The 18342-nt window shown below is 37.5% G+C and overlaps 1 protein-coding gene across 1 annotated transcript; it reads left to right on the top strand.

Annotated features, from left to right (window-relative positions):
* Window positions 1-1026: 1026 nt before the first annotated feature.
* Window positions 1027-2466, top strand: LOC128243006 (luc7-like protein 3). The gene is made up of 2 exons (XM_052960473.1): window positions 1027-1327; window positions 1874-2466. Exons 1-2 carry the CDS (start codon window positions 1027-1029, stop codon window positions 2464-2466), a joined length of 894 nt encoding a protein of 297 aa, XP_052816433.1.
* The last annotated feature ends 15876 nt before the right edge of the window (window positions 2467-18342 follow it).

Genomic DNA, 18342 nt, shown 5'->3' with positions numbered 1-18342 from the left:
AATTTCAAACTCTGTGGTGAGTTGCAAAAGTCTGCTGTTAAAGAAAAAACTGACCCAAAGCTTCAAATGAGCTATCACTCACTATCGCTATTGAACACGAACACTGATATTTAAACGGACATATCTTCAATCACCTGCGCCGTACCAAAATCTTTACTTGATTTCAGTCTGGTTTCGTTCCAGTGTGCTTTTTGTCAAACATCACACCTATATAACACATGTTGATCTAGATGATGGGTTAGAGGTTCGAGACCTGGAACAAGAGCCTATTGGTCAAACTACAGGAAATGTGGGTAAGGGGAGTTTAATTGGTTCAATTATTATCTCACTAAACGAAGGCAACGCATTAGTCCTCGGTTCAATACCTGTTTAGGTCAACCATGGGGCTGGTGTACAACAAGAGTCCATAATTGCTCTTCTCCTCGAATTGACTTTTAAAACTACAACAGGTCATAATAAATGGAGTTGGCGAGGGTTAAATGTAACCAAGAAAGTCAAATGATGGCATGTCATTGATCCCCCGGGTAGCCGAAAGTGTCGAGGCAAAATACTCCTCCAAAGGGGAAATAATACAGTCGTTTGCTGGAAAACGCCTTACAGAAGCTGAGAGCTACGGGACGCCACAGACTCGCGTACGTCATGTCGATTCTAAAACCATCATCATTCGCAAACTGGTTCTGGTATGGCACTTGTCATGTTTGTTCTTGAGGTAATGTTGCATGTTAATGAAGAAGATCAGAAATGTAATGTTAAAGCTTCAGTTTTTCAGGAATTTGAAGAATGCATTAATGGAACTTATCAAGATCTGAAGTAGCAAATGCAACACGAGGTCTTAGAAAGAGAACACGTAATGTCAAAGTATAAGGACCTGAAATACAAAGCAAAAACACTGGATAAACATGCAACGAGCCGGAAACACGAGCCACACACAATAGTTAAACGTGAGACGAGCCTAACATACGAGTCACAAAACGATAGTTAAACGTGCGACCAGCCGGATATACGAGTCACAGACGATCGGTTAACATGAAACGTAAAACGAGCCGGAAATACGAGTCACAAACGCTAGATAAATATGAGACGAGCCGGAAATACGAGTCACAAACGCTTGATAAATGTGAAACGAGCCGCAAATACGAGTCACAAACGCTAGTTAAACGTGAAACGAGCCCGAAATACGAGTCACAAACGCTAGATAAACGTGAAATGAGCCGGAAATACGAGTCACAAACGCTAGCTAAACGTGAAACGAGCCGCATATACGAGTCACAAACGCTAGCTAAACGTGAAACGAGCCGGAAATACGAGTCACAAACGCTAGATAAACGTAAAACGAGCTGAAATACGAGTCACAAACGCTAGCTAAACATAAGACGAGCCGGAAATACGAGTTACAAACGCTTGATAAACATAAAACAAGCCGGAAATACGAGTCACAGACGATCGGTTAACATGAAACGTAAAACGAGCCGGAAATACGAGTCACAAACGCTAGATAAACGTGCAACGAGCCGGAAATACGAGTCACAAACGCTTGATAAACGTGCAACGAGCCGGAAATACGAGTCACAAACGCTAGATAAACGTGCAACGAGCCGGAAATACGAGTCACAAACGCTAGATAAACGTAAGACGAGCCGGAAATACGAGTCACAAACTCTAGATAAACGTGAAACGAGCCGGAAATAGGAGTCACAAACGCTAGATAAACGTAAGACGAGCCGGAAATAGGAGTCACAAACGCTAGATAAACGTAAGACGAGCCGGAAATACGAGTCACAAACGCTAGATAAACTTAAGACGAACCGGAAATACGAGTTACAAACGCTAGATTAACGTAAGACAAGCCGGAAATACGAGTCACAAACGCTAGATAAATGTGAAACGAGCCGGAAATACGAGTCACAAACGCTAGATAAATGTGAAACGAGCCGGAAATACGAGTCACAAACGCTAGATAAACGTGAGACGAGCCGGAAATACGAGTCACAAACGCTTGATAAACGTGAAACGAGCCGGAAATACGAGTCACAAACGCTAGATAAACGTGAAACGAGCCGGAAATACGAGTCACAAACGCTAGCTAAACATAAGACGAGCCGGAAATACGAGTCACAAACGCTTGATAAACGTAAAACGAGCCGGAAATACGAGTCACAAACGCTTGATAAACGTAAAACGAGCCGGAAATACGAGTCACAAACGCTTGATAAACGTGCAACGAGCCGGAAATACGAGTCACAAACGCTTGATAAACGTAAGACGAGCCGGAAATACGAATCACAAACGCTAGTTAAACGTGAAACAAGCCGGAAATGGGAGTCACAAACGCTAGATAAACGTAAGACGAGCCGGAAATACGAGTCACAAACGCTAGATAAACGTGAAACGAGCCGGAAATACGAGTCACAAACGCTAGATAAACGTGAAATGAGCCTAACATACGAGTCACAAAACGATAGTTAAACGTGCGACCAGCCGGATATACGAGTCACAGACGATCGGTTAACATGAAACGTAAAACGAGCCGGAAATACGAGTCACAAACGCTAGATAAATATGAGACGAGCCGGAAATACGAGTCACAAACGCTTGATAAATGTGAAACGAGCCGCAAATACGAGTCACAAACGCTAGTTAAACGTGAAACGAGCCCGAAATACGAGTCACAAACGCTAGATAAACGTGAAACGAGCCGGAATTACGAGTCACAAACGCTTGATAAACGTAAGACGAGCCGGAAATACGAGTCACAAACGCTAGATAAACGTGAAACGAGCCGGAAATACGAGTCACAAACGCTAGCTAAACGTAAGACGAGCCGGAAATACAGGTCACAAACGCTAGATAAACGTAAGACGAGCCGGAAATACGAGTCACAAACGCTAGATAAACGTAAGACAAACCGGAAATACGAGTTACAAACGCTAGATAAACGTAAGACGAACCGGAAATACGAGTCACAAACGCTAGATAAACGTGAAACGAGCCGGCAATACGAGTCACAAACGCTAGATAAACGTAAGACGAGCCGGAAATACGAGTCACAAACGCTTGATAAACGTAAGACGAGCTGGAAATACGAGTCACAAACGCTAGGTAAGCGTAAGACGAACCGGAAATACAAGTCACAAACGCTAGATACACATGAGACGAGCTGAAATACAAGTCACAAACGCTAGATAAACGTAAGACGAGCCGGAAATACGAGTCACAAACGCTAGATAAACATGAGACGAGCTGAAATACGAGTCACAAACGCTAGATAAACATGAGACGAGCTGAAATACGAGTCACAAACGCTAGATAAACGTAAGACGAACCGGAAATACGAGTCACAAACGCTAGATAAATATGAGACTAGCTGAAATACAAGTCACAAACGCTAGATACACATGAGACGAGCTGTAATACGAGTCACAAACGCTAGATAAACGTAAGACGAACCGTAAATACAAGTCACAAACGTTAGATAAACTTGAGACGAGCCGAAATACAAGTCACAAAGTCTAGATAAACTTAAGATGAGAATATGTGCAACCACTGTCTTAATCAAACCTTCACCAAGAAACGTGATGAGAAAGAAAGAATGCAGTGAAATTACAGGTCAATATGTAATGTATGTAATACAATGAAAACTACGGTGACAAGCCTAGTGGTCAAACAAATAAAGCCCTGTAGACAATAAAATAGAGACAAAACGTATACACACCAAATACACAAATACAAACAGACGACACACGCATCCGGAAATATCCATACTGATAAATGATGGGGTTACCGCCTTTAAACGGTCAGTGAAACACAGGTTCACCGGAACACGAGTCTGCTGGGGGCGTAAAGTACTTTGTATGGCCATATAACCTCATTTAATATATCCGAAGAACAAGAACATTCCTATTTTGTCTGTGAAGACATGTACCGAATGGTGCCATTTTCTTAAATATATCTTCCGCTCGGACTTAGCCAAAATAATACTTGAAAGAACCAATGCAATTGAAATATACAGTACTATAGACTTATGGCGTCGGTCGCCCTGCAGTTGAATGTGAGTCTAAGCATAACGTGCCAGTGAAAACAGGAGAAGGTGAGTGAAAATATAAACTATATCTCAGTAGACAACGATATCCCCCGTGTGCAAGGATTCTCTAGGGAGCATCCAGTAGTAATTGACAGAGCTACACAAGTGAAGATTGTATTCTACATTCTCGTATATGTATATTAGTGTGTCATCAGAATATCCATTGAAAACATAAGCACATAAGTCAAACTATACAGTTAATCCCGGTGAGAGGGGATTAATGAACACTGATGGACCAGAAAAAGTGTGTTAAGAATTTCCTTTACTAATGGTTTTCAATAAAAACCTTTCAAACATTATTTCAGAAATAACTCGGGATTGCTAAAACAAGGTATAGCATTTGAACTTAAACGTTGTCATACTGAAACAGTTCCGGTTCCGGCCGTTGGGAAAGCGAACAGAACTATGTTAATCTCGTTTATGAATGTTGATTTACTTGAAACTTATTTTGAGATTATTTGCACACATTTACGTGAATCATGGAATGTTTTTGTAATAATTTGAAACCCCTCGCCACCAACACGTGAATGACAACGTGAATCACACACAGCCAGCAAAAGGTACAGAGTTAGATTAAGACTATTTCGCATGTCCTGCATGTATTTCCGATTTATTGAAACTCGACAAGACTTAACAATGTGCCTTTGTGACCAGTGGTTTTGAAATCAAACTTGTTAGGAACTGTCAACACAACCATAGGCTGATCAAAAAAAAAAAGTAAGAAAAAAAACAAGACTATATCATGTAGTCTGTAACCTTTGCAGAATCATATTCCAAATGATAAAGCGATGGCTTAAAAATCTGCGGTTCGGTAATCTATATAAAGTTTGTTTAAAGCAGATGTAAGCGCGTGATCAGATTCAAATATATAGAGGATATTTGTTTATTTCAGTGTATGATCGTATTCGTATTTTATTTCACGAGTGTCATAGAAAAACATATTTTCACGAGTGGCGAAGCCACGAGTGAAAATGTAGTTTTTTTATGATCACGAGTGAAATTAAATACGATCTTACACTGAAATAAACAAATTTTCTGTTTCTTTTCTGCTTATTTTCGGATTTTATTTGTTTTTTAATTATTTCTGAATAACCCCCTTTTTTGAAAAGGGTGGGCTTTACGCCGCTACCCGTAGGGCGCCCCTCATGCATAATTATAGCTGTCAACTTTTCTACTTTCGGTTTGCTGAGAAATAGTTCTCTGCTATTCATTCTTATAGCTTAATATTCGCTTGTTTTTTATTGCAAAGCTTTATGAACAGTTAACAATGAAGTATTATTAGTGCACATATTTTCCAAAAAATAATGAAAACACTTTTTATTTTAAGATGGGCATGAATACATAACCAAATTACTACGCCGCTATTTAAAGAATGAAAATTTGGAAGGTCAAATGTGTTAGCAATACAAATGTAAGCCTGCATGTACGCGTGTTTTTATAGTAAGTTAATATTCAGTCATATTACTTTCGCTTTAAAATGTTTGTTTTCCAGATAAAGAGTAAATGCCACGCTAGTTTGTTGACACATTTTGAGTTGTGGGTAGGGTAAAAAATACCGGATCTATCTGTAAATTGTTGTGTGAATTATCCAGGAAGCTCATTTTACGTACTACAACGGCAAACAGTTCAAAATACATTTGAACGATGTTATAAAATTTTATTTATGTTCGAACAGTTGTTTTTGTCTGTAATTTGTTTGGTATGAAAGCAAATGTTCGAACATTCAGCTTCAAAGATCAGTAAAATGTTTGATAAACGGGATAACCGGTAATAAAAGGTAAGTTGTTAATTTCCAATTATATATTTGTTTTAAATTTATAAAACATTTCTTTATTTTTTTTAAACATTTTTTGACATAATTTACTGAATTCCAGTGTTCTGTTTGATCAAGGCAAGTAGGCTACATGTAACAACAAAGGAATTTAAAAGTAGTTCTGAAAGTTGATATTTTCACTCCTTATTTTGCAGTGAAAACATCAAATTGATATTTTCATTGTTGTTATTTCACTTTTAAAACCCCATATTTCATCGTTAAGCATGAAAGAAATAAAATTCATTCCTGACAGTCGTCAAAAATATAGTATGTACTTTGTATTTGTCGCCAATTGTTTGTAGTTTGATCACATAGGTCCATGACCTTCAAGTAAATAAGATAGTGTTAAATTAGTTGTGAGACCACTTCAAATACATGTTTCCTCCATTTTTTTTAGAAATAAATAAATAAAAGTGGGTTATATAGAAACAAAAATGGTTGCACAGAAAACATACACCCGTTTAAAACATTTTACTTTAAATAAAATAAAACGATGATCATTGGATCTACCATGATTAATGAGCACAGTGTCTAGACGGAAATAAACGTTCGTGAGTTCTGAGATGAAATGTTTTATTATATACGGACATGTCAACACATGGCAGTATGAAATTAAGACAGGCGAAAACTGTGGAATAAAACATTTGCACCCGCCAAACCTCCCGTTGAAGAGTAGCTCTTTCAACACTGATAAGGTAAGCTCTTGCTATTAAGTTGCAGTGTTGACGGTTCTAGACTGATTGAAGGATTTATTTCACCAAACAATTCACCCCTGTCTGTCTGCTGAATGAGAAAGTGCTATTCATCTTCCAACCAGTAGCAGAATGCATCTCGAATCTGGCCCATCTCTGCGAACAACTATGTATAAGCAACTGTCAGGCAGTGAATTAGAACCCGCGTCTGGATATTGTATCTAAAGTCAAAATAGAATATACAAACTCTGTGCGCTCATCGATAGTGGAAACAAACGTTTAAAGATGCCCTGTCAGCGAGATATTATGTTTATTTGGCATGCTATTCACCGCGGACCACCCAGACCAGAAATAATATTATATCGAGTAAAAACCTACCTCCACACCTGAAGAGTCGATTATCGCGTTGTAACGTAATGTCACGCGAGAGGAATATAATCTATTTTTAAATAATGCAAAACTGTCTATAGGACTTGTGTTTCATGAAACGATGATTAAGTTTGAATTAAGAGATGAAACAAAGGCGATTTTGTGACAAACCCGGCGTAAATATGCCCAGGTGTATGTTACTCATCTCAAGTCTTCGTGTCGCTCTATTCGCATGCTTCACTGTGACACCCAACGAAACCGGAAACGATATAACAGCTAGTTAACAATAATTTAAGCCTCATAGTCTTACAGTTTGTTAGCTTTCTTGAATATAAGTAGAGTAACGTCTGATTTCTAAATTAAACCCAATGTGCAGCATGAATACTATAACATAAAACTCAATGCTTAAACGAGCTCGATGCACAGTGTTACTAGCCATTCATATAACTGCTGTACTCTACTCTCTATGAACTGTAGGCATTCATATAACTGCTGTACTCTACTCCATATGAACTGTAAGCATTCATATAACTGCTGTACTCTACTCTCTATGAACTGTAAGCATTCATATAACTGCTGTACTCTACTCCATATGAACTGTAAGCATTCATATAACTGCTGTACTCTACTCCATATGAACTGTAAGCATTCATATAACTGCTGTACTCTACTCTCTATGAACTGTAGGCATTCATATAACTGCTGTACTCTACTCTCTATGAACTGTAGGAATTGAGATAACTGCTGTACTCTACTCCATATGAACTGTAGGAATTGAGATAACTGCTGTACTCTACTCTTTATGAACTGTAAGCATTCATATAACTGCTGTACTCTACTCTTTATGAACTGTAAGCATTCATATAACTGCTGTACTCTACTCCATATGAACTGTAGGCATTCATATAACTGCTGTACTCTACTCTCTATGAACTGTAGGCATTCATATAACTGCTGTACTCTACTCTCTATGAACTGTAGGCATTCATATAACTGCTGTACTCTACTCTCTATGAACTGTAAGCATTCATATAACTGCTGTACTCTACTCCATATGAACTGTAAGCATTCATATAACTGCTGTACTCTACTCTTTATGAACTGTAAGCATTCATATAACTGCTGTACTCTACTCCATATGAACTGTAGGCATTCATATAACTGCTGTACTCTACTCTCTATGAACTGTAAAAAATTCATATAACTGCTGTACTCTACTCTCTATGAACTGTAAGCATTCATATAACTGCTGTACTCTACTCTCTATGAACTGTAGGCATTCATATAACTGCTGTACTCTACTCTCTATGAACTGTAAGCATTTATATAACTGCTGTACTCTACTCCATATGAACTGTAAGCATTCATATAACTGCTGTACTCTACTCCATATGAACTGTAGGCATTCATATAACTGCTATACTCTACTCTCTATGAACTGTAGGCATTCATATAACTGCTGTACTCTACTCTCTATGAACTGTAGGCATTCATATAACTGCTGTACTCTACTCTCTATGAACTGTAGGCATTCATATAACTGCTGTACTCTACTCTCTATGAACTGTAAGCATTCATATAACTGCTGTACTCTACTCTTTATGAACTGTAGGCATTCATATAACTGCTGTACTCTACTCCATATGAACTGTAGGAATTCATATAACTGCTGTACTCTACTCCATATGAACTGTAAGCATTCATATAACTGCTGTACTCTACTCTTTATGAACTGTAAGCATTCATATAACTGCCGTGCTCTACTCTCTATGAACTGTAGGCATTCATATCACTGCTGTACTCTACTCCATATGAACTGTAGGCATTGAGAACACTGCTGTACTCTACTCCATATGAACTGTAGGCATTCATATAACTGCTGTACTCTACTCTCTATGAACTGTAGGCATTCATATAACTGCTGTACTCTACTCTTTATGAACTGTAATCATTCATATAACAGCTGTACTCTACTCTTTATGAACTGTAGGCATTCATATAACTGCTGTACTCTACTCCATATGAACTGTAGGCATTCATATAACTGCTGTACTCTACTCCATATGAACTGTAAGCATTGAGATAACTTCTGTACTCAACTCCATATGAACTGTAGGCATTCATATAACTGCTGTACTCTACTCCATATGAACTGTAGGCATTCATATAACTGCTGTACTCTACTCCATATGAACTGCAGGCATCCATATAACTGCTGTACTCTACTCCATATGAACTGTAAGCATTAAGATAACTGCTGTACTCTACTCCATATGAACTGTAAGCATTGAGATAACTTCTGTACTCTACTCTATATGAACTGTAAGCATTCATATCACTGCTGTACTCTACTCTCTATGAACTGTAAGCATTCATATAACTGCTGTACTCTACTCCATATGAACTGTAGGCATTCATATAACTGCTGTACTCTACTCCATATAAACTTCAGGCATTGAGATAACTGCTGTACTCTACTCAATATAAACTGTAGGCATTCATATAACTGCTGTACTCTACTCCATATGAACTGTAAGCATTCATATAACTGCTGTACTCTACTCCATATGAACTGTAGGCAATGAGATAACTTCTGTACTCTACTCCATATGAACTGTAGGCATTGAGATAACTTCTGTACTCTACTCCATATGAATTGTAGGCATTGAGATAACTTCTGTGCTCGACTCCATATGAACTTTAGGCATTGAGATAACTGCTGTACTCTACTCCATATGAACTGTACGCATTGAGATAACTGCTGTACTCTACTCCATATGAACTGTAAGCATTGAGATAACTTCTGTACTCTACTCTATATGAACTGTAGGCATTCGTATAACTGCTGTACTCTACTCCATATGAACTGCAAGCATTCATATAACTGCTGTACTCTACTCCATTTGAACTGTAGGTATTGTACTGGAAATGCTGTACTCTGCTCCATATGAACTGTAAGCATTCATAAAACTGCTGTACTCTACTCCATATGAACTGTAGGCTTTGAGAAAACTGCTGTACTTTACTCCATATGAACTGTAGGCATTGAGATAACTGCTGTACTCTACTCCATATGAACTGAATGCATTGAGATAACTGCTGTACTCTACTCCATATGAATTGAAGGCATTGAGATAACTGCTGTACTCTACTCCATATGAACTGTAGGCATTGAGAACACTGCTGTACTCTACTCCATATGAAATGTAAGCATTCATATAACTGCTGTACTCTACTCTCTATGAACTGTAGGCATTCATATAACTGCTGTACTCTACTCTTAATGAACTGTAATCATTCATATAACTGCTGTACTCTACTCCATATAAACTTCAGGCATTGAGATAACTGCTGTACTCTACTTCATATGAACTGTAGGCAATGAGATAACTGCTGTACTCTACTCCATATGAACTGAATGCATTGAGATAACTGCTGTACTCTACTCCATATGAATTGAAGGCATTGAAATAACTGCTGTACTCTACTCCATATGAACTGTAGGCATTGAGAACACTGCTGTACTCTACTCCATATGAACTGTAAGCATTCATATAACTGCTGTACTCTACTCCATATGAACTGTAGGCATTCATATAACTGCTGTACTCTACTCTAAATGAACTGTAAGCATTCATATAACTGCTGTACTCTACTCCATATGAACTGTAAGCATTCATATAACTGCTGTACTCTACTCCATATGAACTGTAAGCATTCATATAACTGCTGTACTCTACTCTCTATGAACTGTAGGCATTCATATAACTGCTGTACTCTACTCTCTATGAACTGTAGGAATTGAGATAACTGCTGTACTCTACTCCATATGAACTGTAGGAATTGAGATAACTGCTGTACTCTACTCTTTATGAACTGTAAGCATTCATATAACTGCTGTACTCTACTCTTTATGAACTGTAAGCATTCATATAACTGCTGTACTCTACTCCATATGAACTGTAGGCATTCATATAACTGCTGTACTCTACTCCATATGAACTGTAAGCATTGAGATAACTTCTGTACTCAACTCCATATGAACTGTAGGCATTCATATAACTGCTGTACTCTACTCCATATGAACTGTAGGCATTCATATAACTGCTGTACTCTACTCCATATGAACTGCAGGCATCCATATAACTGCTGTACTCTACTCCATATGAACTGTAAGCATTAAGATAACTGCTGTACTCTACTCCATATGAACTGTAAGCATTGAGATAACTTCTGTACTCTACTCTATATGAACTGTAAGCATTCATATCACTGCTGTACTCTACTCTCTATGAACTGTAAGCATTCATATAACTGCTGTACTCTACTCCATATGAACTGTAGGCATTCATATAACTGCTGTACTCTACTCCATATAAACTTCAGGCATTGAGATAACTGCTGTACTCTACTCAATATAAACTGTAGGCATTCATATAACTGCTGTACTCTACTCCATATGAACTGTAAGCATTCATATAACTGCTGTACTCTACTCCATATGAACTGTAGGCAATGAGATAACTTCTGTACTCTACTCCATATGAACTGTAGGCATTGAGATAACTTCTGTACTCTACTCCATATGAATTGTAGGCATTGAGATAACTTCTGTGCTCGACTCCATATGAACTTTAGGCATTGAGATAACTGCTGTACTCTACTCCATATGAACTGTAGGCATTGAGATAACTGCTGTACTCTACTCCATATGAACTGTAAGCATTGAGATAACTTCTGTACTCTACTCTATATGAACTGTAAGCATTCGTATAACTGCTGTACTCTACTCCATATGAACTGCAAGCATTCATATAACTGCTGTACTCTACTCCATTTGAACTGTAGGTATTGTACTGGAAATGCTGTACTCTGCTCCATATGAACTGTAAGCATTCATAAAACTGCTGTACTCTACTCCATATGAACTGTAGGCTTTGAGAAAACTGCTGTACTTTACTCCATATGAACTGTAGGCATTGAGATAACTGCTGTACTCTACTCCATATGAACTGAATGCATTGAGATAACTGCTGTACTCTACTCCATATGAATTGAAGGCATTGAGATAACTGCTGTACTCTACTCCATATGAACTGTAGGCATTGAGAACACTGCTGTACTCTACTCCATATGAACTGTAAGCATTCATATAACTGCTGTACTCTACTCTCTATGAACTGTAGGCATTCATATAACTGCTGTACTCTACTCTTTATGAACTGTAATCATTCATATAACTGCTGTACTCTACTCCATATAAACTTCAGGCATTGAGATAACTGCTGTACTCTACTCCATATGAACTGTAGGCAATGAGATAACTGCTGTACTCTACTCCATATGAACTGAATGCATTGAGATAACTGCTGTACTCTACTCCATATGAATTGAAGGCATTGAAATAACTGCTGTACTCTACTCCATATGAACTGTAGGCATTGAGAACACTGCTGTACTCTACTCCATATGAACTGTAAGCATTCATATAACTGCTGTACTCTACTCCATATGAACTGTAGGCATTCATATAACTGCTGTACTCTACTCTAAATGAACTGTAAGCATTCATATAACTGCTGTACTCTACTCCATATGAACTGTAAGCATTCATATAACTGCTGTACTCTACTCCATATGAACTGTAAGCATTCATATAACTGCTGTACTCTACTCTCTATGAACTGTAGGCATTCATATAACTGCTGTACTCTACTCTCTATGAACTGTAGGAATTGAGATAACTGCTGTACTCTACTCCATATGAACTGTAGGAATTGAGATAACTGCTGTACTCTACTCTTTATGAACTGTAAGCATTCATATAACTGCTGTACTCTACTCTTTATGAACTGTAAGCATTCATATAACTGCTGTACTCTACTCTTTATGAACTGTAAGCATTCATATAACTGCCGTGCTCTACTCTCTATGAACTGTAGGCATTCATATCACTGCTGTACTCTACTCCATATGAACTGTAGGCATTGAGAACACTGCTGTACTCTACTCCATATGAACTGTAGGCATTCATATAACTGCTGTACTCTACTCTCTATGAACTGTAGGCATTCATATAACTGCTGTACTCTACTCTTTATGAACTGTAATCATTCATATAACTGCTGTACTCTACTCTTTATGAACTGTAGGCATTCATATAACTGCTGTACTCTACTCCATATGAACTGTAGGCATTCATATAACTGCTGTACTCTACTCCATATGAACTGTAAGCATTGAGATAACTTCTGTACTCTACTCCATATGAACTGTAGGCATTCATATAACTGCTGTACTCTACTCCATATGAACTGTAGGCATTCATATAACTGCTGTACTCTACTCCATATGAACTGCAGGCATCCATATAACTGCTGTACTCTACTCCATATGAACTGTAAGCATTAAGATAACTGCTGTACTCTACTCCATATGAACTGTAAGCATTGAGATAACTTCTGTACTCTACTCTATATGAACTGTAAGCATTCATATCACTGCTGTACTCTACTCTCTATGAACTGTAAGCATTCATATAACTGCTGTACTCTACTCCATATGAACTGTAGGCATTCATATAACTGCTGTACTCTACTCCATATGAACTTCAGGCATTGAGATAACTGCTGTACTCTACTCCATATAAACTGTAGGCATTCATATAACTGCTGTACTCTACTCCATATGAACTGTAAGCATTCATATAACTGCTGTACTCTACTCCATATGAACTGTAGGCAATGAGATAACTTCTGTACTCTACTCCATATGAACTGTAGGCATTGAGATAACTTCTGTACTCTACTCCATATGAATTGTAGGCATTGAGATAACTTCTGTGCTCGACTCCATATGAACTTTAGGCATTGAGATAACTGCTGTACTCTACTCCATATGAACTGTACGCATTGAGATAACTGCTGTACTCTACTCCATATGAACTGTAAGCATTGAGATAACTTCTGTACTCTACTCTATATGAACTGTAGGCATTCGTATAACTGCTGTACTCTACTCCATATGAACTGCAAGCATTCATATAACTGCTGTACTCTACTCCATTTGAACTGTAGGTATTGTACTGGAAATGCTGTACTCTGCTCCATATGAACTGTAAGCATTCATATAACTGCTGTACTCTACTCCATATGAACTGTAGGCTTTGAGAAAACTGCTGTACTTTACTCCATATGAACTGTAGGCATTGAGATAACTGCTGTACTCTACTCCATATGAACTGAATGCATTGAGATAACTGCTGTACTCTACTCCATATGAATTGAAGGCATTGAGATAACTGCTGTACTCTACTCCATATGAACTGTAGGCATTGAGAACACTGCTGTACTCTACTCCATATGAACTGTAAGCATTCATATAACTGCTGTACTCTACTCTCTATGAACTGTAGGCATTCATATAACTGCTGTACTCTACTCTTAATGAACTGTAATCATTCATATAACTGCTGTACTCTACTCCATATGAACTTCAGGCATTGAGATAACTGCTGTACTCTACTTCATATGAACTGTAGGCAATGAGATAACTGCTGTACTCTACTCCATATGAACTGAATGCATTGAGATAACTGCTGTACTCTACTCCATATGAATTGAAGGCATTGAAATAACTGCTGTACTCTACTCCATATGAACTGTAGGCATTGAGAACACTGCTGTACTCTACTCCATATGAACTGTAAGCATTCATATAACTGCTGTACTCTACTCCATATGAACTGTAGGCATTCATATAACTGCTGTACTCTACTCTAAATGAACTGTAAGCATTCATATAACTGCTGTACTCTACTCCATATGAACTTCAGGCATTGAGATAACTGCTGTACTCTACTTCATATGAACTGTAGGCAATGAGATAACTGCTGTACTCTACTCCATATGAATTGAATGCATTGAGATAACTGCTGTACTCTACTCCAAATGCACTGTAGACATTGTAATGGAACTACTCTATTCTACTCCATATAAACTGTAGGTATTATAATGGAAATGCTGTACTCTACTCCATATGAACTTCAGGCATTGAGATAACTGCTGTACTCTACTCCATATGAACTGTAGGCAATGAGATAACTGCTGTACTCTACTCCATATGAATTGAATGCATTGAGATAACTGCTGTACTCTACTACATATGAATTGTAGGTATTGTACTGGAACTGCTTTACTCTACTCCATATGCACTGTAGACATTGTAATGGAACTACTGTACTCTACTCCATATGAACTGTAGGAATTATAATGGAAATGCTGTACTCTACTACATATGAACTGAAGGTATTGTACTGGAAATGCTGTACTCTACTCCAAATGAACTGTAGGTATTGTAATGGAAATGCTGTACTCTACTCAATATGGACTGTAGGTATTGTAATGGAAACGCTGTACTCTACTCCATATGAACTGTAGGTATTGTACTGGAAATGCTGTACTCTACTCCATATGAACTGTATGTATTGTAATGGAAATGCTGTACTCTACTCCATATGAACTGTAGGTATTGTACTGGGAATGCTGTACTCTACTCCATATGTACTGTAGGTATTGTAATAGAAATGCTGTACTCTACTCCATATTAACTGTATGTATTGTAATGGAAATCCTGTACTTTAGTATCTACGATCTGCAGGTCTTGTTATGAAATTGAAATTATCGTTGCAAACAAGAAATCTGTGGAGGAGTCCCTTTAAATGACCCTTTTATATGTAAATATATTTTTGGAGGGCAGTAAAAGTCTGAATACGAACGTTGGAAACGCAGCACATGACGGTACCTGGCCATTCAGTGAACCAATATGAGTTATTCCGTTCGGTTAAGCAATATGTGTAACTGTATTCGGTTAACCAATATGTGTTATTGTATTCGGTTAACAAATATCGGTTATTGTATTCGGTTAACCAATATCGGTTATTGTATTCGGTTACCGAATATGTGGAATTGCGTTCGGTTAAGCAATATGTGTAATTGTATTCGGTAAACCTATATTTGTTATTGTATTCGGTAAACCAATATGTGTAATTGTATTCGGTTAACCAATATGTGTTATTGTATTCGGTTAACTAATATCGGTTATTGTATTTGGTTAACCAATATCGGTTATTGTATTCGGTTACCGAATATGTGTAATTGCGTTCGGTTAAGCAATATGTGTAATTGTATTCGGTAAACCAATATCGGTTATTGTATTCGCTAAACCAATATTGGTTATTGTATTCGGTTAACCAATATCGGTTATTGTATTAGGTTAACCAATATGTGTTATTGCATTCGGTTAAGCAAGATGTGTAATTGTGTTCGGTTAACCAATATCGGTTATTGTATTTGGTTAACCAATATCGATATTGTATTCGGTTAACCAATATCGGTTATTGTTCTCGGTTAACCAATATCGGTTACTGTTCTCGGTTAACCAATATCGATTATTGTATTTGGTTAGCCTATATCGATATTGTATTCGGTTAACCAATATCGGTTATTGTTCTCGGTTAACCAATATTGGTTTTGTTCTCGGTTAACCAATATCGGTTATTGTATTCGGTTTACCAATATGTGTTATTGCATTCGGTTAACCAGTTTATGTTATTGCGTTCGGTTGACCAATATGTTTTACTGTGTTCGGTTAAGAAATATGTTTTATTGTGTTCGGTTAAGCAATATGTTTTATTGTGTTCGGTTAAGCAATATGTTTCAGTGTGTTCGGTTAAGCAATATGTTTCAGTATGTTCGGTTAAGCAATATGTTTTATTGTGTTCGGTTAAGCAATATGTTTCAGTGTGTTCGGATAACAATATGTTTCAGTGTGTTCGGTTAAGCAATATGTTTTATTGTGTTCGGTTAAGCAATATGTTTCAGTGTGTTCGGTTAAGCAATATGTTTTATTGTGTTCGGTTAAGCAATATGTTTCAGTGTGTTCGGTTAAGCAATATGTTTCAGTGTGTTCGGTTAAGCAATATGTTTCAGTGTGTTCGGTTAAGCAATATGTTTCAGTGTGTTCGGTTAAGCAATATGTTTTAGTGTGTTCGGTTAAGCAATATGTTTCAGTGTGTTAGGTTAAGCAATATGTTTCAGTGTGTTCGGTTAAGCAATATGTTTCAGTGTGTTCGGTTAAGCAATATGTTTCAGTGTGTTCGGTTAAGCAATATGTCTCATTGTGTTCGGTTAAGCAATATGTTTCAGTGTGTTCGGTTAAGCAATATGTTTCAGTGGGTTCGGTTAAGCAATATGTTTCAGTGTGTTAGGTTAAGCAATATGTTTCAGTGGGTTCGGTTCAGCAATATGTTTCAGTGTGTTCGGTTAAGCAATATGTTTCAGTGTGTTCGGTGAAGCAATATGTTTTATTGTGTTTGGTTAAGCAATATGTTTCAGTGTGTTCGGTTAAGCAATATGTTTCAGTGTGTTCGGTTAAGCAATATGTTTCAGTGTGTTCGGTTCAGCAATATGTTTCAGTGTGTTCGGTTAAGCAATATGTTTCAGTGTGTTCGGTTAAGCAATATGTTTCAGTGTGTTCGGTTAAGCAATATGTTTTATTGTACCTTTTGTCTACCTTTTGTCGTCTAGGGAACTTCTTTAGCCCTAAAAGGCTAGTAAATCCCTTTAAACTGCTTCGTCTGTAAGTTCTCCGCCTTCGGTATGACTTAATATACTTCAGAAGTATCAAACCGTTTGTTTTTCCAAAGTTTATCAAGACCTGCCTTGAAGGCATTCACAGATTTGGTGTTCACTAATTCATGTGGCAAATTATTCCAAGTTGAAACTATACGATTGCTGAAAGAATTTTGACGTAATGATTTCCTTGCTTTAGGTTTAAATAATTTCAAATTGTGTCCTCTGGTACCACTATTGTCTTTGTGTTTGGTTAAGCAATATGTTTCAGTGTGTTCGGTTAAGCAATATGTTTCAGTGTGTTCGGTTAAGCAATATGTTTCAGTGTGTTCGGTTAAGCAATATGTTTCAGTGTGTTCGGTTAAGCAATATGTTTTATTGTGTTCGGTTAAGCAATATGTTTCAGTGTGTTCGGTTAAGCAATATGTTTCAGTGTGTTCGGTTAAGCAATATGTTTCAGTGTGTTCGGTTAAGCAATATGTTTCAGTGTGTTCGGTTAAGCAATATGTTTCAGTGTGTTCGGTTAAGCAATATGTTTCAGTGTGTTCGGTTAAGCAATATGTTTTATTGTGTTCGGTTAAGCAATATGTTTCAGTGTGTTCGGTTAAGCAATATGTTTCAGTGTGTTCGGTTAAGCAATATGTTTTATTGTGTTCGGTTAAGCAATATGTTTCAGTGTGTTCGGTTAAGCAATATGTTTCAGTGTGTTCGGTTAAGCAATATGTTTCAGTGTGTTCGGTTAAGCAATATGTTTTA

The sequence above is a fragment of the Mya arenaria genome, chromosome 8 (genome assembly GCF_026914265.1).
Source record: "Mya arenaria isolate MELC-2E11 chromosome 8, ASM2691426v1".
Classification (NCBI taxonomy): Eukaryota; Metazoa; Mollusca; class Bivalvia; order Myida; family Myidae; genus Mya; species Mya arenaria.
This window is presented reverse-complemented; position numbering and strand designations above follow the sequence as displayed.